Raw genomic sequence first — 23,744 nt, 5'->3', positions numbered from 1 at the left:
GCAAGTGACTAAAGTTAAAACATTTCATTCCTCATTAAGGTTTGATATGTGTACGGTGGAGGGCTCTAGACAGACAGGTGCAGTTTATAAATTACTAAACAAGGCCATGTTCTGAAGAATCAACACAAGCCCACACTCCTATGGATGCTACTTGGGCTTTCAAAAACAGACCCCAAAAAGATGAGCCACAGCGGACATGCCAATGCCCTTCAGTTTCAGTCCGAGTGCGTGTGTTGCGGAAAGTGTGAGCGTATGTTAGAAGGTGTACGTATGCTCAGAACTATACCGGTGTACATTGTGCGTACATTATGGCGTTCACTTACAGTACACACACACAAGCACACAAAAACACATGCTTACGTGCATGCAAGTACACGTGTGATAGGATCATTCTTGCCATACCAAAAGGTCAAACGACCATCAGTAGGTGTCAATGTTCCATTGAGCAAGGCACGTAACCGGGGCTGGGCTGTCAGTAGAATGCATAGCTAGCTATTCACTAAGACAAATGAGGTGTCATGGTGGGGTACTCACAAAGTCTTTCTCCAGCTTGTCCATCTCCCCCTTATAGCTCTTCAGCCTGCTCTGGTACATGCCTCTGCTCTGGATGGGGAGCTCACGCACCTCCAGATCCATCTGCTCCATCTAGGTCCAGAAATCAAACAGTTAATTCACCATTCAATGGTAAAAAAATATAAAAAAATAACATTATATTGGCAAAATTCGCTAGAACATAGGTCTAAACTATGCAATTATAGCTGGGTAGCCTACAATTGGAAATATGTCAAAACAGATTTTCAATTAAAGATTGTTGTTAAACTCAACTTATTGTACACTTTATGGTTAAGTAAGTAGTCTGTTCAGTATGTGGTGACTACACTGTTAAGGGACATTTTATGTAAAGTGTTGAATTTAATGTACAGTGCATTCGGAAAGTATTCAGACCACTAGAATTTTTTTTAAATTGTGTTGCGTTACAGCCTTATTCTAAAATGGATTTTAAATATAAATATATATACACACACACACACACACACACACACACACACAATATCAATCTACACACAATACTCCATAATGACAAAGCAAAAACACGTTTTTAGAAAGTTTTGCTAATTTATAAAATAAATAAATGAAATAACATTTATAAAAGTGTTCAGTACTTTGTTGAAGCACCTTTGGTAGAGATTACAGCCTCGAGTCTTCCTAGGTATGACGCTACAAGCTTGGCACACCTGTATTTGGGGAGTTTCTCCCATTCTTCTCTGCAGATCCTCTCAAGCTGTCAGGTCGGACGGGGAGCGTCACTGCACAGCTATTTTAAGGTTTCTCCAGAGATGTTCGAGGGGCTGGGCCCCTCAAGGAAATTCATAGACTTGTCCCTAAGCCACTTCTGCATTGTCTTGGCTGTGTGCTTAGGGTTGTGGTTCTGTTGGAAGGTGAATTATCACCCCAGTCTGAGGTCCTGAGCGCTCTGGAGCAGGTTTTCATCAAGGTTCTCTCTGTACTTTGCTCTGTTCATCTTTCCCCTCAACCCTGACTCGTCTCCCAGTCCCTGCCGCTGAAAAACATCCCCGCAGCATGATGCTTCCACCACCATGCTTCATCGTAGGGATAGTGCCAGGTTTTCTCCAGACGTGACACTTGGCATGCAGGCCAAAGAGTTCAATCTTGGTTTCATCAAACAAGAGAATCTTGTTTCTCATGGTCAGAGTCCTTTAGGTGCCTTCTGGCAAACTCCAATCGGGCTGTCAAACATTTTACTGAGTAGTGGCTTCCGTCTGGCTACTCTACCATAAAGGCCTGATTGATGGAGTGCGGCAGAGATGGTTGTTCTTCTGGAAGGTTCTCCCATCTCCACAGTGGAACTGTGGAGCTGTCAGATTGACCATTGGCTTATTGGTCACCTCCCTGACCAAGGCCCTTCTCCACCGATTGCTCAGTTTGGACGGGCGGCCAGTTCTAGGAAGAGACTTGATGGTTCCAAATTTCTTCCATTTAAAAATGATGGGGCCCACTATATTCTTGAGAACCTTCAATGTTGCATGCATCTTTTTGATACCTTTCACCAGATCTGTGCCTCGACACAATCCGGTCTCGGAGCTCTACGGACAATTCCTTCCACCTCATGGCTTGGTTTTTGCCCTGACATGCCATGTCAACTGTGGAACCTTATTTAGACAGGTGTGTGCCTTTCCAGATCATGTTCAATTAATTTAATTTACCACAGGTGGACTCCAATCAAGTTGTAGAAACACCTCAAGGACCATCAATGGAAATAGGATGCACCTGAGCTCAATTTCATGTCTCATAGTCTCAAGGGTCTGAATACTTATGTAAATAAGGTATCTGTCTTTTATTTTTAATACATTTGCAAAAATGTCTAAACCTGTTTTCACTTTGTCATTATGGGGCATTGTGTGTAGATTGATGAGGAAAATGTTATTTAATTCATTTTAGAATAAGGCTGTAATGTAGAAAAGAGGAAGGGGTCTGAATCATTTCTGAATGCACTGTATACATACAGGTTTGATGTAAAGAAATTCAAGTAAAATAGCGTAGCACACAACTTGGATTTGGAGGGGACTGTAAAACAACAAGAGATTCTGAAGATTAAACTGAAATCTCAAGCTAGCAAAACGTCAACATGAGCTACTTCAGCAGCACTCACGAAAACTTTTTCGATGTTGATTTGCTGACACATTACTCTTCTTCGGGTCATTCATCAACGATAAAAAAAAAGAAGTTCTGACAGAAAGGCAGTTTGGTAAATAAATAAGATGCAATCCATTTGAAGGGCCTTCATTTTAAAGACATGTTGAGACCCAACAGTGTCACGTAGAGTACATTAGAGGTAACGTTACAGAGAGACAAGACTCTCTGAGGTGGATTTGGAGAAGCCTAATCAAGACAACAACGTCGACAATTTACACGTTAGTTCACTTCCTTAAATTTTTAAACATGACGGGAAGATTCCCTCCTCCAAATAATGGCTCGAAATGTGTCACGGGTGTGTCACTTAAAAGCGAAAAGCGATCACGCCGTTATTGTGCTGAACAGCATTCCACCACGTGAAGTATGTGCGTGTCCTGACGCCGTTAGGATAACACAGGTGCCGTTGTCTTCGTGCACCGGTGAAATTGTCTCGTTTCCTTTTCCAAATGCATTATTACTATACATTTTCTTTTAATGTGAGGAGTGGAAATTACTGATCAAAGACGTACCAACTCTCTGACTTCTTCGAGCTGTTTGTCGACATTTAGAACCAGCTGTGTCTTCTCCTCTGAAAATGAAACGGGAGAAACATATTGATCAGTCGACAGAGGAGCAGTGCTTTATGACAACAACCCAACTCCCCCGTGATGGGGGGATTGAACACACACACCAGAATGCATCTGAAGATATATTTACACATTCTCTCCGCACGCTGAGCCACATTTGAAGTCTTATTTATCCACGTGTAAAAGGCCTTTGTTGGCTTTTGTTAGAGGAGCAACGAGACACCTCGTACCAACTTAAAAAGAAATGTCAGCTTTAGTAGGTTGCCAGATTTTCTAAACTCGGAGTCCCACTAATAATGACTAAAACGTTGCTCTATGCTCACCCAAAGGCTCCAAAGGCTTCTATGCTCACCCAAAGGCTTCATGACTTGAAACTCATTTGGCCATAAGAGTAAAATATGGAATGTTGTAACTGATTGTGTAATCTCTCAATTCTGGCTGAACTTATTCTGTTATGTGTAGCAACTAGGGATGGGCATCTGAAAGAATGTTTGTGTTCGAGTACTAGTAGACTCACAGAAATGATTTTGAGTTGGCCTACTCGAGTACTAGTACGCTCACAGAAATTATTTGGAGTAGGCCTACTCGAGTGCTAGTACGCTCACAGAAATGATTTTGAGTAGGCCTACTCGAGTACTAGTACGCTCACAGAAATTATTTTGAGTAGGCCTACTCGAGTACTAGTACTCTCACAGAAATGATTTTGAGTAGTCCTACTCGAGTACTAGTACGCTCACAGAAATTATTTTGAGTAGGCCTACTCGAGTACTAGTACTCTCACAGAAATGATTTTGAGTAGGCCTACTCGAGTGCTAGTACGCTCACAGAAATTATTTTGAGTAGGCCTACTCGAGTGCTCGGATCATGTGTGAAACAGGTCTGGAGGTAAACGTCGACAGATTGTTCCAATTACTGGTTCAGATACAAAAATGAAAATGTAATTTCTCAGTGCCTTTGACATAGCTACAGCTACTCAAAAAGCATTCAACACATCTTAAACTTTGACATTGTCTGTTTATTGTAAATGTAACCTGGCAAATGGATTTTCAACAATCGAATGCAAATCTTGAAACGTGTACTCGAGTATTTGCACTGATCCCTATTAGCAGCAACAACAATTGAGATAAATACTCCTAATATTCCAGGTCCACATTTGGACATATCATTTTTTATTTGTCTGACGTAAACTGATGCCTTGGTGGCCCAGAGTTGAAACCAACATCTAAGAAGTCAAGGATCATTATAAAAAGACCTACCCTGCTATGGACCAATGTTTGTTAAATAGGCCTAATTGACCAGATTTTCAACAACTGACATGTAGCTGAAAGCCTGCACTACTAGAAACTTCCAGATCAAAAACGAACCACAAGGCTAGCTTCTCAGTAACAGGGCGTAACAGTGCCAAAACCAACCACAAGGCTAGCCTCTCAGTAACAGGGCGTAACAGTGCAAAAACCAACCACAAGGCTAGCCTCTCAGTAACAGGGAGTAACAGATCAAAAACCAACCACAAGGCAAGCCTCTCAGTAACAGGGCGTAACAGTGTGAAAACCAACCACAAGGCTAGCCTCTCAGTAACAGGGCGTAACAGTGCAAAAACCAACCACAAGGCTAGCCTCTCAGTAACAGGGCGTAACAGATCAAAAACCAACCACAAGGCTAGCCTCTCAGTAACAGGGCGTAACAGTGCAAAAACCAACCACAAGGCTAGCCTCTCAGTAACAGGGAGTAACAGATCAAAAACCAACCACAAGGCTAGCCTCTCAGTAACAGGGCGTAACAGTGTGAAAACCAACCACAAGGCTAGCCTCTCAGTAACAGTGCGTAACAGTGCAAAAACCAACCACAAGGCTAGCCTCTCAGTAACAGGGCGTAACAGATCAAAAACCAACCACAAGGCTAGCCTCTCAGTAACAGGGCGTAACAGTGCGAAAACCAACCACAAGGCTAGCCTCTCAGTAACAGGGCGTAACAGTGTGAAAACCAAGAGAAGATCTTCATTGTTTTACCCCTGAGTCTGCACTGCCTTTTGTCAGACATCAAATCCAATTTGAAAACCTCACAGCCTACACAAGTAAACAGCCGGGGGCGATTCTCCTCGAGGTGAGCTGGTGTAGCCCTCCCCAGCATTGGCCTGGACAAGATGATCCTGAAATATGCATGGCTATTTACTAGGAGAACCGCAGTCTGACGGATGAGTCGTTTTGTAAACAGGCCGCAAAAAATGTAAGTTGAGCTCGGTATCTCTGCTCAATATTTAATAGCCAGTGATTGACAGGCCTTCAGCTTTCCATAAACACTCTTGAGAAAAAAAATACATCCATGTTTAATGGAACGAGACCTTGCAATACATTGTACTCTTATTCAAACCTCAGTCCCACATTTTTCGGACAGTAACAAAGCAAAACAAAAACACATTATCAATTTGATTCTGGCGTGAACGCTGAAGGCTTGGCCAAGAGAGGGTCAAGGACGTTTCTTCGCGTGCCACAGCCATTATCTGCGATTGTATATAAGTGATGTCGGGAAACACAGCATCCACTGGGGACAAAAAGCTTTTGTCGAAGCCATTGTCATCGTATGAAATTGAGGGCTGCCAACCGATGGGCACAACTCAGGCACTTGAGGGAGGAGAGAAAGACATGAGAAATGTCTTCATGAGTAGGAATGGAATTGAAATTCAAGAGCAAACTGTTTTGGTAGGAGCAGAGGACACGTAACAATGACTGCTGGGTATCATGGGCTTCCGCCTCAGTTCATATTCATGTGGGCTTATTTTAACATGCTGGGTGGTGGGAAACATGGGGAAATTACACTGTGGAAGAGACACATTGTTTCCGTCAAGAAGCCAATTCAAACCATGACAATTCAAATCGAATGTAAATTCCCATGAGCCATAGCGTAGGAAAATAAACAAGCAACAGACCTAGCAAATATGAGCTAAGCAAAGGAAGACAATGCCAGCTGCAGGATCTTTTGTTTGTTGTTCAGTGGGTGAACAGGCTGTGGCTGGTAAATAGGTAGACAGCCTTTGGTTTTCAAATAAAGTGTTTACTTAACTATGAGACCAGTACAGATATATTTACAGTTATGATACATGATGTTAGGCTCTCGGGCCTCTCTACAGTCTCTGATCCTAATTTCAGGAGAGAATTCCTAAAAGGCATGAACAAAAAGGTGAAATTAATCTGGTTAAAATTGAGACTAAAGACAGAAAAGTTAGTAATGGGTAGATCTTAGGATGTGTATCTTTCCCTTTCAAGACGATCAGATACGCAGTGTTTCAACCAGGATTATTTTTCAGCTGGGTGGCAAAGAGCCCCCGGTGATTGTTAGTTCTCTCTTATTTCAAAATATATTTCTACATTATATTTTATACAGTGCCTTGCGAAAGTATTCGGCCCCCTTGAACTTTGCGACCTTTTGCCACATTTCAGGCTGTAAACATAAAGATATAAAACTGTATTTTTTTGTGAAGAATCAACAACAAGTGGGACACAATCATGAAGTGGAACGACATTTATTGGATATTTCAAACTTTTTTAACAAATCAAAAACTGAAAAATTGGGCGTGCAAAATTATTCAGCCCCTTTACTTTCAGTGCAGCAAACTCTCTCCAGAAGTTCAGTGAGGATCTCTGAATGATCCAATGTTAACCTAAATGACTAATGATGATAAATACAATCCACCTGTGTGTAATCAAGTCTCCGTATAAATGCACCTGCACTGTGATAGTCTCAGAGGTCCGTTAAAAGCGCAGAGAGCATCATGAAGAACAAGGAACACACCAGGCAGGTCCGAGATACTGTTGTGAAGAAGTTTAAAGCCGGATTTGGATACAAAAAGATTTCCCAAGCTTTAAACATCCCAAAGAGCACTGTGCAAGCGATAATATTGAAATGGAAGGAGTATCAGACCACTGCAAATCTACCAAGACCTGGCCGTCCCTCTAAACTTTCAGCTCATACAAGGAGAAGACTGATCAGAGATGCAGCCAAGAGGCCCATGATCACTCTGGATGAACTGCAGAGATCTACAGCTGAGGTGGGAGACTCTGTCCATAGGACAACAATCAGTCGTATATTGCACAAATCTGGCCTTTATGGAAGAGTGGCAAGAAGAAAGCCATTTCTTAAAGATATCCATAAAAAGTGTCATTTAAAGTTTGCCACAAGCCACCTGGGAGACACACCAAACATGTGGAAGAAGGTGCTCTGGTCAGATGAAACCAAAATTGAACTTTTTGGCAACAATGCAAAACATTATGTTTGGCGTAAAAGCAACACAGCTCATCACCCTGAACACACCATCCCCACTGTCAAACATGGTGGTGGCAGCATCATGGTTTGGGCCTGCTTTTCTTCAGCAGGGACAGGGAAGATGGTTAAAATTGATGGGAAGATGGATGGAGCCAAATACAGGACCATTCTGGAAGAAAACCTGATGGAGTCTGCAAAAGACCTGAGACTGGGGCGGAGATGTGTCTTCCAACAAGACAATGATCCAAAACATAAAGCAATGGTTCAAAAATAAACATATCCAGGTGTTAGAATGGCCAAGTCAAAGTCCAGACCTGAATCCAATCGAGAATCTGTGGAAAGAACTGAAAACTGCTGTTCACAAATGCTCTCCATCCAACCTCACTGAGCTCGAGCTGTTTTGCAAGGAGGAATGGGAAAGAATTTCAGTCTCTCGATGTGCAAAACTGATAGAGACATACCCCAAGCGACTTACAGCTGTAATCGCAGCAAAAGGTGGCGCTACAAAGTATTAACTTAAGGGGGCTGAATAATTTTGCACGCCCAATTTTTCAGTTTTTGATTTGTTAAAAAAGTTTGAAATATCCAATAAATGTCGTTCCACTTCATGATTGTGTAACACTTGTTGTTGATTCTTCACAAAAAAAATACAGTTTTATATCTTTATGTTTGAAGCCTGAAATGTGGCAAAAGGTTGCAAAGTTCAAGGGGGCCGAATACTTTCGCAAGGCACTGTACATACTTTATATCTGGTTTTAGTAGCTTAAGTTTACACTAAAAACGTTTAACCATCACGGAAATTGAGTTGGGCCTCTGAGCTGGATCTGTCGGAGCTGACTTTGTGTGTGTGTGTGTGTGTGTGTGTGTGTGTGTGTGTGTGATGCATGTCTATGGTGAAAATACTTTAAACCCTTGTGAGTGAACAGCTAAAAGAGTTTTTATTTATTAACTCTATTTTATCAATGTACCAATCAGGCTTCAGGAATAAGCATAGCACAATTTCAGCAGCCATGAACGTTTTAAATGATATCACTGAAGCCCTTGACAAAAAACAGCACTGTGTTTATTGATCTCTCTAAGGCTTTTGATACAGTTGATCATGCTATACTAAGGCAGAGATTGTCGAGTGTAGGTCTTTCAGAGCATGCAGTTGCATGGTTTGCTAACTATCTGTCTGATAGAACTCAGTGCACTCAATTTGATGGGCTTATGTCTGTTAAATTGTCTGTCTTTAATGGTGTGCCCCAAGGCTCTGTACTTGGTCCTCTCTTATTCACTATTTATATAAATGATTTAGACAAACTGCTTTTTATACTGTTCAACATACCTTGTGTCAATTGAAGCTTATCCTCAATACTGACAAAACTAAACTAATGGTGTTTTCTAAAGAAATAAATAGACCTCTGAACATTTCACCTATGTCAGGGCAAGGAGATTGAGGTTGTAACCTCATATAAATATCTTGGAATTTTAATTGATGACGGCCTCATTAAAATTGCATATTCAACAACTTACAAAAAAAATTACGCTGAAATTGGGATTTTACTTTAGGAATAAGGCCTGTTTTTCTTTTGAAGCCAGAAGGAGGCTAGTATCAGCTACATTTATGTGTTTACTAGACTATGGGGATATTATATATATGAATGCTTCCGCTCAGTGTTTGAGATCAATTGACACCCTTCACCATGGCACTTTGAGTTTTATTTTAAAACTGCAAAACCCACGCACCACTGCACTTTGTATACCAGAGTTGGCTGGCCTTCTCTAGTCACTTGTAGGCTCAGTCACTGGTATACATTTATTTACAAAGCCATTTGGGGTTTACTACCTTTTTATTTGGGCATTTTTATTGTTCAGAAATCTGGTGGGTACTCTCTTCGTTCGCTGGACTTTATCATGCCAACTGTTCCAAATGTCCGAACTGAATTTGGTAAAAGGGGTTTTATGTTCTCTGTGCCATCGTCTTGGAACGCCTTACAAAATACTTTTAAACTGGAAGAACTTGTCCCGATTGGTATTTTTAAATCACTGATGAATGATCTTGAGACTGATTCCCTGACCTGTCAATGTTTTTAATTTGCTGTTTTTGATTTTGTTATACTCTTGTGAATTCTATGGTTTTTACTAGATTACTTGTAGTTTTTCATGTTGTTTGTCTGTAATTCTTGTAATGACTTGGTGCTGCCTATCTTGGCCAGGACACTCTTGAAAAAGAGATTTTAAAACTCAATGAGCCCTTCCTGGTTAAATAAAGGTTAAATAAAAATAAATAAATGGTGTATTTACAATGTAGGCACCTGATCTGAGCCATAAGGTAGACTAGGCATCTACCACCCCACTACCACAATCAGATTAGTGGCAAAGTCGCCTAGGTTTTTATGTCCCCTCACTTTGGTTCTGAAATCACCATCACCCACTTATTAAGTTGTCATTTCTGCACATTAAGTGTTTGAGCTCAATATGTGTACATTTTCATAATTTAGCTATGACATGGCCAATGAATATATATTGTGTGTACAAAACATTAGGAACACCTTCCTAATATTGAGTTGACACCCCCTTTTGCCCTCAGAACAGCCTGAATTCGTCACGCCGTGGACTATAAGGAGTAGAAATCATTGCACAGGGATGCTGGCCCACGTTGCCAGATGAGAGTTCTGTCTGCAGTAGCTGACGTTTATTCTGCTAAAACACCATCTTGAACAGCTCATAGATAACAATAAGCTAGCAATTGACATAAGTTGTCACTCAACTAATGAATCCTCATATCACGCAAGCCAATTTAGTGTTTGAATGCTGACTGTGCTGCGCAGATGTGCAAGATCAGGAACTGGCCGTCTACCTTGCATTGGTCAACACGCGAAGCAGGGCAGAGTGAGCGGCTACATGGAGTTCGACGCTGAAGGAGAGGACGAATCAGTTGTCACAAAATATGAGGTAATTTTCGGAAGGTAGAACAAATGTCATATGAGCAAAAAAATATTGTGAACCAGCAATTTGAAATGTTCGAATCGATTTTCTGACCGACGCATGCTACATTTGGATCGATTTTTGGGATCTGCAGACCGATGCACTTGTGTCTTAAACATTTGATCCCCAGTTCAATGGGTATAGGTGTTTCATGTCATTCCTTGTAGATCTCATGCATAACTGCATTGATACCAAATGCCCTCTTGTTAGGCTCATTCTCCCTCCACTCACTCCAAATCCCTGGCAGAGGACAAGACGTCGGGAGGTGTAAATATCCCGTAAGAATAACACATCCCTGCTACAAATATACTAATCAGCTATCTGCAAACAGAAGTCAGACAATTGTTCACTTGCAAGGAGACGTATACTAGACCTATACTATACTAGACCTATGCTAGACTAAACTAGAAGCATTCACAATAAATATTTGAGCTCAAAATAAAGAACATTAGCATACAACTACGAATAAGGTCAATTCCACAGTAACAGATTGATGTTGAGACTAGTCATTTTCACTTTAAAATGTATGCGAAACAATAACGAATGTCTACAAAGTTAAACCACACAACTCTAAACATACACGGTACCAACAGCACCAACTGTGATCACGTTACCCAGCTTTGCATCTGAACTGTTCAAGTAAATGTGTATTAGTAAACATTTTTGTGGAAATTGTTTAAAGAAGTCCTTGTGCATTGAGTTGTATGGTTTATTGTCCCCCACTGTGGATCCGTCTCCGTCCGTTAGGGGGCGCTATAGTTAATCAACTCTACGTACATAAGTCCCACAATATATTGCAGACAGTACAGGCCCAGTTTTGACAACTTGGCTGAATTATGTGTTTTGCCATCCTGATCTGGCATTTACTAAATTACACTGATTGGTCAGATGGTGGCGCTATAATAAGAGATTGAAAATGCAAACTTTGAAAGGTCACGCCCCTCACCCCGTTTGACCAACAGTCATGAAATTTGGTACATAGGTACCTCTCCTCACAAGGAACAAATCTGCCTCTGGTCCACCATAATGGATTTCCCACTTTAAAAAACGCTACTCTTCTGGCACCAAATGACTGAGCTATACAAAATTTGATATGTGGCATCTATGGATAAAGGTTCTCTCAACGCAATATTTTCCAGACTAGTACCTAAAACAACATGGCCCCTATTGGCCAATAATCATTCACATGGGCGTGGTCTGGCACATAAATGCATAGAAATCCATCAAGGATATTCATATTGTAACTAAATTTGGTACACATGTTGCAAACACTGTCAAGACTTAACATATGCAAGAACATTCATATCGATGAAATCAAGGAGGGGACTGTGGAAATCAGGGAGGGGACTGTGGAAATCAGGGAGGGGACTGTGGATTTGTCTCTGTGTGTTAGTACGTTCGTCACACGTGATATCTCTAAACGTGGATAAATGATGCATCTTCGCTATAGAGATCAGGCAGTTACAAAATTACACTATTTGGCCCAAGGTGGGAGCTACTGTACAGTAATTAACTAAAACGTGTTAAATCACACACAATATCTCAATTGGCCAAAAGGTGCTGCATCATTTGTGGTGGACGACATGTTTACTGTTGCCTGTTTTAAATTGTATTTGATCTCTGAGAAATTCAGCTAATAGCATTCGCCAGCTTGTAGTCAAAAACCAGAAATGAGAGATACGTCTCGTTCGTTCAGTCATCCTTATGGGGAAAGAATAGGGTTTTGGGATAAAGGGCAAAAAAATGGTCTGAGGTTAACACAGGCTTAGGAGACCTTATACGTTTTGTTCAATGAGATAATACCAGTCAGTTAACATAACCTTTATTAATTATGAAGCCTTAATGTGCTTCTTTTTTGTTTGTTGATAAATGCATTAAATCCACAAAATGTAACCTTAACTAATGAAGATGATCTCATAGAACAAAATCTATAAGTTCTCCAAAGCCTGTGTTTACCACAGACCTTATTTTCAGCGTTTATCCAAAACCCCTACAAAAATGCCATTCATATTCCAATAGGCTTTGTCCAACAAACCATGGTGGAGTTAGTGCCTATTGCTCTCTAGTGTGGTGTGGGGGGTCTGTGATAGAGCTCGACCGATTATGATTTTTTCAACCCCAATACCGATTATTGGAGGACCAAAAAAGCCAATAACGATTATTTCGGCCAATTTTTTTGTTGTTGTTGTAATAATGACAATTACAACAATACTGAATGAACACTTATTTTAACTTAATATAATACATCAATAAAATAAATTTAGCCTCAAATAAATAATGAAACATGTTCAATTTGGTTTAAATAATGCAAAAACTAAGTGTTGGAGAAGAAAGTAAAAGTGCAATATGTGCCATGTAAGAAAGCTAACGTTTAAGTTCCTTGCTCAGAACATGAGAACATATGAAAGCTGGTGGTTCCTTTTAACATGAGTCTTCAATATTCCCAGGTAATAAGTTTTAGGTTGTAGTTATTACAGGAATTATCGGACTATTTCCCTCTATACCATTTGTATTTCATTAACTTTAGTATTGCCAGTGTAACAGTATAGCTTCCGTCCCTTTCCTCGCTCCTCCCTGGGCTCGAACCAGGAACACAATGACAACAGCCACCCTCGAAGCAGCGTTACAAGGGAAATAACCACTCCAAGGCTCAGAGCGAGTGATCTCACTTAAGTTACACCAGCCTCATCTCGGGAGTTGATAGGCTTGAAGTCATAAACAGCGCAATGCTCGACGCACAACGAAGAGCTGCTGGCAAAACGCAAAGAAAGTGCTGTTTGAATGAATGTTTTCGCGCCTTCTTCTGCCTACCACCGCTCAGTTAGATACTTAGATACGTGTATGCTCAGTCAGATTATACGCAACACAGGACACGCTAGATAATATCTAGTAATATCATCAACCATGTATAGTTAACTAGTGATTATGATTGATTGAATGTTTTTATAAGATAAGTTTAATGCTAGCTAGCAACTTATCTTGGCTTGTAACAGGCAGTCTCCTTGTGGAGTGTAACGAGAGGGAGGCAAGTCGTTATAGCGTTGGACGAGTTAACTGTAAGGTTGCAAGATTGCATCCCCCGAGCTGACAAGGTGAAAATATGTCGTTCTGCCCCTGAACTAGGCGGTTAACCCACCGTTCCTAGGCCGTCATTGAAAATAAGAATATGTTCTTAACTGACTTGCCTAGTTAAATAAAGATTAAATAAAGGTGTAAAACAAAAACACAAAAAACACACAAAAAATAAAAATCGGCCAAATCGGTGCCCAAAACTACCGATTTCCGATTGTTATGAAACTTAAAATTGGCCCTAATTAATTGGCCATTCCGATTAATCGGTCGACCTCTAGACTGTGAGTGGCTTTGATAATTGGATTGAATTCCTCATGTCTTACACATTTTTAGGAAGAAGTATGGTCCAAATCAGATGTTAGGTGCTATATTTTTTTAAAGATTATATGAATCCTATAAATTAAAATGGGTGCAATCAATCAGCATCATTTCTCAGAGATCAAATTATATTTAAACAAAATCATGTTTTTAGGAATGCTAATCTTATCCATTTCTAACAAACTATTTCAGAACAATCTGAGATGGTGGGTGTCGAAACCCTCTTGTGTTTTGAGGTTAAATAAATGTAGGGAGGAAGGGCAATTTCATCTCGTTTCTTAGATGTAGGCCTACTTTATATCTTATTACCCACTTTAGAAGTGGAACTATGAAAAAATTAAATTATGGATTAGGTCTACTGCACTTAAGTGGCTTGACTCAACAATTCAGTCCCACTAAAGCCTACATCTTCACAAACAAGACAATTATTTATTTTTCAATGTAGCCCACATCATGTTCTAGATATGAATAAAGTCTCGTTTTACTTTATTAAAAGTCCAATCCTATTATGTTTAGCTTAGGTAGATGATTGAAAGATAATATTTTATATTAAGTACCAATGCTAGGAGCCGGACAACCTATTGCCATTGAACCAGGATTCAATCTCCCTTCAAGAACATATCATCATAAATGTAGAATTAAACTGCTGTGCGTTTGTCAGCACAGCATACGAATGCTCAAGACCTATTAATGGCTATTTGATAGCGAACGTTAGCTAGATAGCTGACAAACTAAATAGCTAGTTAACGTTAGTTGGATAGGTAACGTCGTTATTTCACTAGCACAAAGCTAGTTGAATTGCTTTAGGGAGCTAAATACTCGGCAGTGAATATGATGACATTTGCGTAAAATACGTGTCTTGTGAAACTAGCTAGCTAGCTGCATTATTAATTTGTTGACATGACAGAAGTCATTCGTTGGCACACTAATAGAGCTTAACGTGGTTTACCTCCACCTAATTTGGGAATCCTTCCAATTTTGTTGGTTATTTCTGCTGTCAGGGTTCCAAAGTCCTGTTCATAGGCTTCAAAATCTGAAGACATAGTGAAGTTTGACTGTAAAACAGGTGTCTTCTTGGCTGAAAAGTAGCTGAAGATGAAGCAAAACAACGCTTTCTGCGAAGGCGGGCCGTCACTTCCGTGTTGCGTTACAGAAAATGTTATCCGGTAAGAAAGCAGCAACTGTTAACTAATTCACTGGTTCTTCCAATGAAGTGTCAAAACTTTCTCCATGCGTGGCCAGAAAAAAAAATACGTGTACAGAGAAATGAAAGACATCGCATTAACTACAGTTTATGCATTAGCTACACATTTATTTATAGCTTCATCACATTGAAATAGAATAAACCATTTGTTTTTAAGAAGACATCGAACATTTATACAGAATAAAGAATGTTTCTACAATCTCTACTAATCCCACATTTTGTCTTTAATGTATCAAAATGTGATACACAATATATACCTCCCAAAGAGTCCTATTCCAATAAAATACAGCAGAGGGAGCTGCGCGTCTTTAGAAATGTCACTTTCTCCGGTTCAACTTTGAAACGTCATCTCTCTGCGACTTGTTGCTGCAACCAGAACAAATATGTAAATGTTCCTTTTCAATCCACTTTAATCGTCGAATTAACGATTGTATATAGACGTATGATGTATGATATGTTGTTGTTTTAGGAAACACAGTTTGACTCAAGAGTATATTTCACCGATGTGTCGTTGAATTAGCAAAATAGAGGGTATCTAGATCAAGCTAGTTGTATGGGCACGTCAGCCAAAAAAAACATACAAATATGTTTTATTGTCACACACCGGATAGGTGCAGGGAAATGTGTTGTTTTTACAGGGTCAACCATAGTAGTATGGCGCCCCTTTAGCAAACCAGGGTTACGTGCCTTGCTCAAGGGCACAGACAGATTTGATTTATTGTCGGTTCAGAAAATTCGAATCAGATTCAGTCTACAACGTAAGTAACGTTAGATCGTTTTTCCCGCCATGTTCCTGAATTATCAGCTGACCGATAAGAAGCAAGACAATGTTATAGCACTGAAATGATCAAGCCAACAGGATATATTTGGATTATAGATATGTAACGTTATGTGCCTTAGAGTTTCACGAGCAAGCTCACAAACATACTGTATATGCAACATATTGCATCACAGACTGGAATTGTAGCTAAAGTCTGAATAGTTTCTACTTGTCCTCTAGCTAGATATAGACAGTCATTCTACTATCAATCTACAGGGCGCCTTCTCCAGTGAGGAGGAAGGAGCATATGGATGACAAGGCAAAAGTGAGAGAGAAGGAGAAAACGGGTGCCACCAAGGAGAAAGCTGAGAAGGACAGGGGAAGGGAGAAGGGACGCAAGCGACGTAGCTCCACTGGGAGCAGCAGGTCAGTATTACTGTACCCTTACCATAGCATCTCTTGTTTTTATCAGACAACTTATGTCCTCAGTCACTGCTTTCTGATGCCCCACAGTAAGCCCATCTTTCTGTCTTCACTCGGGTCTAAAGTAAGCCCCTCTCCCGGTCTTCACTCAGGTCCAGCTCCAGTAGCAGCTCTGGCTCCAGCTCCGGTTCTTCCAGCGGCTCCAGTTCCTCCTCTGCCTCAAGCCGCTCCGGGTCTTCCAGCTCCCGATCTTCTAGCTCAACCAGCTCCGGGTCGCCCAGCCCCAGTCGCCGCCGCCACGACAACCACCGCCGCTCACGGTCCAAGTATGTGTGTGTAACCGATGTGAAATGGCTAGCTACTTAGCAGTGGTGCGCGCTAATAGCGTTTCAATCGGTGACGTCACTCGCTTTGAGACCTTGAAGTAGGGGTTCCCCTTGCTCTGCAAGGGCCACGGCTTTTGTGGAGCAATGGGTAACGATGCTTCGTGGGAGGCAGTTGTTGATGTGTGCAGAGGGTCCCTGGTTCGAGCCCAGGTAGGGGCGAGGGGACAGATGAAAGTTAAACTGTTACATGTGACCTGTAAAGTGTAAAGCAGTGGTCTCCAATCCCAGCCCTGAGTTAAAGTGTGTGCAGGCTTTTGTTCCACACCAGCACTAAATACTTTCAGTTCACCTAATGGTTTAACATTTAAACCTTCATTAGTTGTTTCAGGTATGTTAGTGCTGGGCTGACAAAAAAGCCTGCATGCTCTGTAACTCTGCTGGACCAGGGTTTGTGATCATTCCTAAAGCTAATCCAAAAACAGGATTAAGGAGATGTGATCTTGGAAGTGACATCTTTTTTGAGTGAAGGAATGGAGTAAGACCTCTTCTGTTTGTTCTCTAGATCCAAGTCATCAGTGAAAAAGGATGACAAGGAGAGGCGTAAGAGGAGCCCCAGCCCCCGACCAACCAAGGTGTACCTGGGCCGCCTCACCAGAAACGTTGTCAAGGTGAGTCAAAATGACTCACCCAGTCTCCAAGTGTACATGAATACAGTGTATGTGCACATCAATGGGATTCCATATAGCCTATTTGAATGCATTTTTTGTGTCAAGCTGCAGACCGCATGTTGAAGGCATTGGAGGTTTGTTGAAGTAGGGAGCAATATCTTGGGGGTGGGTTTTGACTAAAGTCTCTGCTCTTTTCAGGAACACATCCAGGAGATCTTCAGCTCCTATGGCAAAATCAAGATGATTGACATGCCTGTGGACAGGCTCCGCTCACACCTGTCAAAGGGCTACGCCTACGTGGAGTTTGAGAATGCCGATGAGGCCGAGAAGGCTCTTAAACACATGGATGGAGGTTGGTGGAGACCAATGGTTCTGGGTGTACATTAGAGGTCGACCGATTATGATTTTTCAATGCCGGTACTGATTATTGGAGGACCAAAAAAAGCCGATACCGATTAATCTGACGTTTTTTAAATTTTTATTATTTGTAATGATGACAATTACAACAATACTGAATGAACACTTATTTTAACTTAATATAATACATCAATAAAATCAATTTAGCCTCAAATAAATAATGAAACGTTCAATTTGGTTTAAATAATGCAAAAACAAAGTGTTGGAGAAGAAAGTAAAAGTGCAATATGTGCCATGTAAGAAAGCTAACGTTTAAGTTCCTTGCTCAGAACATGAGAACATATGAAAGCTGGTGGTTCCTTTTAACATGAGTCTTCAATATTCCCAGGTAAGAAGTTTTAGGTTGTAGTTATTATAGGAATTATAGGACTATTTCTCTCTATACCAATTGTATTTCATTAACCTTTGACTATTGGATGTTCTTATAGGCACTTTAGTATTGCCAGTGTAACAGTATAGCCACCATCCCTCTCCTCGCTCCTACCTGGGCTCGAAGCAGTGTTACCCATGCAGAGCAAGGGGAACAACTACTCCAAGTCTCAGAGCGAGTGACGTTTGAAAACGCTATTAGCGCGCACCCCGCTAACTAGCTAGCCATTTCACATCGGTTACACGAGCCTAATCAGCTGTCATAAACAGCTGCTGGCAAATGTACGAAAGTGCTGTTTGAATGAATGCTTACGAGCCTGCTGGTGCCTACCACCGCTCAGTCAGACTGATCAAATCATAGACTTAGTTATAACATAATAACACACAGAAATACGAACCTCATCTCGAAAACAAGACGTTTATTCTTTCAGGGAAAGAATATCTTTTATAAGATAAGTTTAATGCTAGCTAGCAACTTACCTTGGCTTCTACTACATTCCAGTAACAGGCAGGCTCCTCGTGCAGTGCAATGAGAGGCAGGTGGTTAGAGCGTTGAACTAGTAAACTGTAAGGTTGCAAGATTGAATCCCAGAGCTGGCAAGGTAAACATCTGTCGTTCTGCCCCTGAACAAGGCAGTTAACCCACTGTTCCTAGGCCGTCATTGAAAATAAGAACTTGTTCTTAACTGACTTGCCTTGTTAAATAAAGATTAAATAAAGGTGTTCAAAATAAAAAATAAACGGCCAAATCGGTGTCCAAAAATACAGATTTCCGATTGTTATGAAAACTTGAAATCGGCCCTAATTAATCGGCCATTCCGATTAATCGGTCGTCCTCTAGTGTACATGCAGTTAGCGTCTCTAGTTTGAATGCATTGTAAAAGTCAACTACAGCGCTCTACTCTATTGAACTCTCTGTCCATAACCTATCCTCAGAGTTTTTACCTGAATCATACAATTAGAACATCATTTAAAAATGTACCTCTATTTGTCCTCTGTTGTCTGCAGGCCAGATTGACGGACAGGAGATCACAGCCACTGCCGTGCTGGCTCCTAGGGTAATATGCCCGCCCCCTCGCAGGCCCTCCCCCCCTCGCAGGATGCCCCCACCACCCCCGATGTGGCGACGCACCCCTCCACGCCTGAGGAGAAGGTCTCCTACTGTGTTAATGTCAATGTGTGTGTGGATGTTTGTCAGTCACAATAATTACATGTTTTACAGTACATTTCTGTATTTATTACACAAAGATGTACTTTGTTCCTATTATTTTATTATGGTAACACCTGTATCCTCTGTTCTGAATCCCTGATTAGAATGAATGGCAGATGACCATGTATCCCCTCAGTTGTAAAGTTAAAGACCTTTGTCATCCCCTTGTTTTCATCCTCCTCTCTCTGTTTCCCAAAGGTCTCGGTCACCACGGAGACGCTCTCCGGTTCGCCGCAGGACTCGTTCGCGCTCACCCGGTCGCAGACGCCACCGCTCACGCTCCAGCTCCAATTCCTCCCGGTAGAGCTGCCTGAAACCTCTCACCTCACAGCTACTCTCCTCCCTCCTATCCTTCTCCCACCTTCCCGTTCTCCACTGTAAAAGTATGGCTGTATCCAAAGTTCTACTTAGCTTCCTTTCCTAGTCCTTCCCTCCATGTTCACTGATCTCAGAGGACATTACAGGTGAAAGCATGACAGCCTTTCACTCGTCATAGTGTATTGTTATTGGTCTATAAGCATCATGTTGAATGCTAGGCTTAATCTGAGGCAAGAGGAGTGAAGTGAGCCCTGCTCTCAAGCCAGGTTTTTTTTTGTCCTCAACAGCTGAGTTGTGGCTGACACATTGTGATTACAGAATTCTCGTTTTTTGTTTGCACATAGATTTGTGCGTTTAGTTTTAATATGCAACTGTTACAACTCTTTAGTTGAGCCAGCTTGACATGTGCTGCCTGATGTTTTAATAAAGTTGACTTGTTTTCATCAGGCTCAATCACACCATGCTACAACATTCCATAGTGCCTCGAGTAGTTAGGCACTTTGCTACACTTGATACAAGCCTCAGAGCATGTTACCTCAATCATTATGCAGAAGTGTAGGCTGGCTAGACTGAGAGAAGATGTTTTGTGTACCATGTGCATGCACACAAGCGTGAAACAGCACTTCCGGTGAGAACTGTAAAGCCACCTCAAATAACTGTTTTACTGTCAATCTATATCCAACATCAAACCCACACACAAAAAAAGGCATGGTTCATTTACCTAAATATTTATACGAAGCTTGAAACGCCGTCCACAATATTGCATTTTAATTGTATACACATGGAGAGGAAGAGGGGACACTATCTCATGTTTAGTATATCACTGCAGCACTTAAAGGTAAAAAAAAAAAAAAATGACAACAATGATCTTATCCATCTGTATAGGAAGAGAAGTTCAGGGTTTGGCCTCCTTGTGCCTCCTGGCTGGGTTTGTCCATCAGGTCTTTGAACCCTAGCTTTTCCAGAGGTTCTTTGGCCATCAGCTGCCTGAAATAGCAGAGGATAGTTTCACATTGGTGATGAGATCAGTCATGTTTATATCAAGTCATCTCATACTTTTTTTGTAATGCTTTTTATTTTTTTATTTAACTAGGCAAATCAGTTAAGAACAGCAGGTAGTGGTTAGAGCTTTGGGCCAGTAACAGAAAGGTTGCTGGATCGAATCCCCGAGCTGACAAGGTAAAAATCTGTCGTTCTGCCCCTGAACAAGGCAGTTAACCCACTGTTCCTCAGTATGCCGTCAATGTAAATAAGAATTTGTTCTTAACTGACTTGCCAAGTCTAATAAAGGAACTTTTTTTTAAAGAACAAATTCTTATTTACAATGACGGCCAAGCCCGGACGACGCTGGGCCAATTGTGCGCCGACCTATGGGACTCCGAGTCACGTCCAGATGTGATACAGCCTGGATAGTCTCCAGCAAAGAGATGCAATGTTGCATTGTATTTCAAACACTAGACAGCTACAAGGAGAGCAAAAGCAGTTTTGAGCTTTCATTTCACAGAACTCATACACATGTGCTCAAACACCCCTTTCCCTGGCATTTGAAAAGCAGCCAGCTACAGCTGGAAACTACAGAAGTTATGTGAAGCTGTGCAGTTGCTGGGTCGTCACTAAGTTACCACAAAGTCGAAATTGGCTAAATCAAAAAATAAACATATTTGCAGTTTGGTCTTAAGGTTAGGTTTAAAATCCTGATTTTAAGAAGATACATTTTAGATATACAGGGGCGTGGGAAGTGTGTGGCTATATATGATGTTTGTTTATTTGTTTGGGTAACTTTGAGGAAGTGCTTCCATCACTGCATGTCTCCCTCCATACAGTGCCTTTGGAAAGTATTCAGACCCCTCGACTTTTCCCACATTTTGTTACGTTACAGCCTTATTATAAAATTGATTACATCGTTTGTTCCCCTCGTCAATCTACACATAATGACAAAGCAAAAACAGGTTTTTATAATTGTTTGCTAATTTATTTAAAAAAAGTAAAATTGAAATATCACATTTGCATAAGTATTCAGACTCTTTACTCAGTATTTTGTTGAAGCATCTTTGGCAGCAATTACAGCATCGTGTCTACTTGGGTATGACGCTACTAGCTTGGCACCTGTATTTGGGGAGTTTCTCCCATTCTTCTCTGCAGATCCTCTCAAGCTCTGTCAGGTTGGATGGGGATTGTTGCTGCACAGCTATTTACAGGTCTCTCCAGAGATGTTCGATTGGGTTCAAGTCGGCTCTGGCTGGGCAACTCAAGGACATTCAGAGACTTGTCCCAAAGCCACTCCTGCGTTGTCTTGGTTGTGTGTTTAGGGTTGTTGTCCTGTTGGAATGTGAACCTTTGCCCTAGTGTGAGGTCCTGATTGCTCTGGAGCAGGTTTTCATCAAGGATCTATCTGTATTTGCTCCGTTCATCTTTCCCTTGATCCTGACTAGTCTCCCAGTCCCTGCCACTGAAAGACATCTCCACAGCATGATGCCACCACCATACTTCACCGTGGGGATGGTGCCAGGTTTCCTCCAGATGGGACGCTTGGCATTCAGGCCAAAGAATTAAATCTTGATTTCTTCAGAGTGGCTTCCCTCAGGCCACTCTACCATAAAGGCCTGATTGGTGGAGTTCTGCAGAGACGGTTGTCCTTCTGGAAGGTTCTCCCATCTCCACAGTGGAACTCTGGAGCTCTGTCAGTGTGACCATCAGGTTCTTGGTCAAGGCCCTTCTCTAGGAAAATACTTCTTCCATTTAAGAATTATGGAGGCCACTGTGTTCTTGGGGACCTTCAATGCTGCAGATGTGTTAGTATCCTTCTCCAGATCTGTGCCTCGACACAATCCTGTTTCTGATCTCTACAGACAATTCCTTCAACCTCATGGCTTGTTTTTTGCTGTGGGACCTTATATAGACAGGTGTGTGCCTTTCCAAATCATGTCGAATCAATTCAATTTACTACAGGTAGACTCCAATCAGGTTGTAGAAATATCATAGATAATCAATGGAAACAGGATGCACCTGAGCTCAATTTCGAGTCTCATAGCAAAGAGTCTGAATACTTATGTAAATAAGGAAATTTGCAAAAATGTTTTTTTTTTTTTACTCTTTGCTTTGTCATTTTGGGGTATTGTGTGTAGATTGATGAGGAAAATGTTTCATTTAATTCATTTTAGAATAAAGCTGTAATGTAGGAAAATGTGGAAAAAGGGAAGGGTCTGAATAATTTCCAAATGCACTGTATATATAGACAAGCTGGATGTAATGAAATTATACTAAAATAGCTTAGCACACAACTTGGATTTGTAGGTGTCTGTAAAACAAGAGATTCTGAAGATTAAACTGAAATTTCAAGCTAGCAAAACTTCTCAAAGTAAATAAGGTGTATTTTTTGTATATAATATATTTGCATAAAATTCTAAAAATCTGTTTTCACTTTGTCAGTATGGGGTATTCTGTGTAGATTGTTTAGGATTTTTTGTTTATTTAATCCATTTTAGAATAAGGCTGTGCTGTAACAAAATGTGGAAAAAGTCAAGGGGGATGGAATACTTTCCGAAGGCACCGTAGGTGGGGTTTAGCCATAATGACTATGGCAACTAGTGACGATCCAGTTGCTGCGCACGTCACGAAGCTATTGCTGGCTAAATATACATTTTGAATGTATAATTCAACTTCCGTATGTTTGTACAATTTGAAGTTATTCAAATAATAATTACAAATACATTTTAAAAAAAGATATTGCTTGAACCAACGAGTCTGTTGCTCAACCACAAGTGGTTTATTTTTCTTACCGAAATTATCCAAATTAAATTATCCTTTGTCGGGAGTACAGGGCCGAAAAAACTTACTGCTGAAGTGCATACTGTAGCGGTCGAGACAAAAAATGAACAAGACCTTCACCAATATGTCATGCAAGCCTGCGGTATATTTGAAGCGCCGCATAGTTCTGACGTAGACAAACGTTCTGAGCTAGACATGAATAATCAACCCATAACATCGATTACGTTTTCGACAATCTGTTAACTTTTAAAGAGACAGAAACAAAGTTTAGACATTCTGTGACAGAAATAAGTAGAAGTACGAGCCAGCTACAGTCTGCTGTCAAATCTTTAACAGTGAAATTGTTTATTTTGTCTAAGGTGCACAATATAGTCCTCATA

The 23,744-nt window shown here is 40.9% G+C and overlaps 2 protein-coding genes across 6 annotated transcripts in view; one reads left to right on the top strand and one right to left on the bottom strand.

Annotated features, from left to right (window-relative positions):
* LOC139367469 (vesicle transport through interaction with t-SNAREs homolog 1A-like) overlaps window positions 1-15,043 on the bottom strand; it is a 197,753-nt gene extending 182,710 nt beyond the window's left edge. For all 4 annotated transcript variants that reach the window (XM_071105685.1, XM_071105682.1, XM_071105686.1 and 1 more), the window contains exons 1-3: window positions 14,851-15,043; window positions 3,225-3,283; window positions 535-645 (exon numbers count right to left, since the gene is read on the bottom strand). In XM_071105685.1, the coding sequence (XP_070961786.1) occupies window positions 535-645; window positions 3,225-3,283; window positions 14,851-14,944 (264 nt within the window). In that variant the 5' untranslated portion in view covers window positions 14,945-15,043. The remainder of the gene's footprint in view (window positions 1-534; window positions 646-3,224; window positions 3,284-14,850) is intronic.
* A 363-nt stretch (window positions 15,044-15,406) lies between these two features.
* On the top strand, window positions 15,407-20,039 carry LOC139368035 (RNA-binding protein with serine-rich domain 1-like). 2 transcript variants are annotated; one of them, XM_071106541.1, is made up of 7 exons: window positions 15,407-15,490; window positions 16,142-16,291; window positions 16,441-16,614; window positions 17,177-17,282; window positions 17,481-17,634; window positions 19,077-19,221; window positions 19,477-20,039. In XM_071106541.1, coding segments are annotated over exons 1-7 (837 nt in total). In that variant the 5' UTR covers window positions 15,407-15,488; the 3' UTR covers window positions 19,583-20,039. The 2 variants fall into 2 exon arrangements, with proteins under 2 accessions (XP_070962642.1, XP_070962643.1); XM_071106542.1 differs by lacking the exon at window positions 15,407-15,490 and adding an exon at window positions 15,750-15,863.
* The last annotated feature ends 3,705 nt before the right edge of the window (window positions 20,040-23,744 follow it).

This window comes from Oncorhynchus clarkii, chromosome 16, assembly GCF_045791955.1.
Source record: "Oncorhynchus clarkii lewisi isolate Uvic-CL-2024 chromosome 16, UVic_Ocla_1.0, whole genome shotgun sequence".
Lineage (NCBI taxonomy): Eukaryota > Metazoa > Chordata > Actinopteri > Salmoniformes > Salmonidae > Oncorhynchus > Oncorhynchus clarkii.
Note: the sequence above shows the minus strand (reverse complement) of the source record. Positions and strands in the feature narration are given on the sequence as shown.

Excerpts from the sequence above, each read along its gene's own strand:
- LOC139368035 (XM_071106541.1), top strand. Across the intron at positions 16,615-17,176 it reads CACCGCCGCTCACGGTCCAA|ATCCAAGTCATCAGTGAAAA; the intron begins GTATGTGTGTGT and ends TTTGTTCTCTAG. Across the intron at positions 19,222-19,476 it reads CCTCCACGCCTGAGGAGAAG|GTCTCGGTCACCACGGAGAC; the intron begins GTCTCCTACTGT and ends TGTTTCCCAAAG.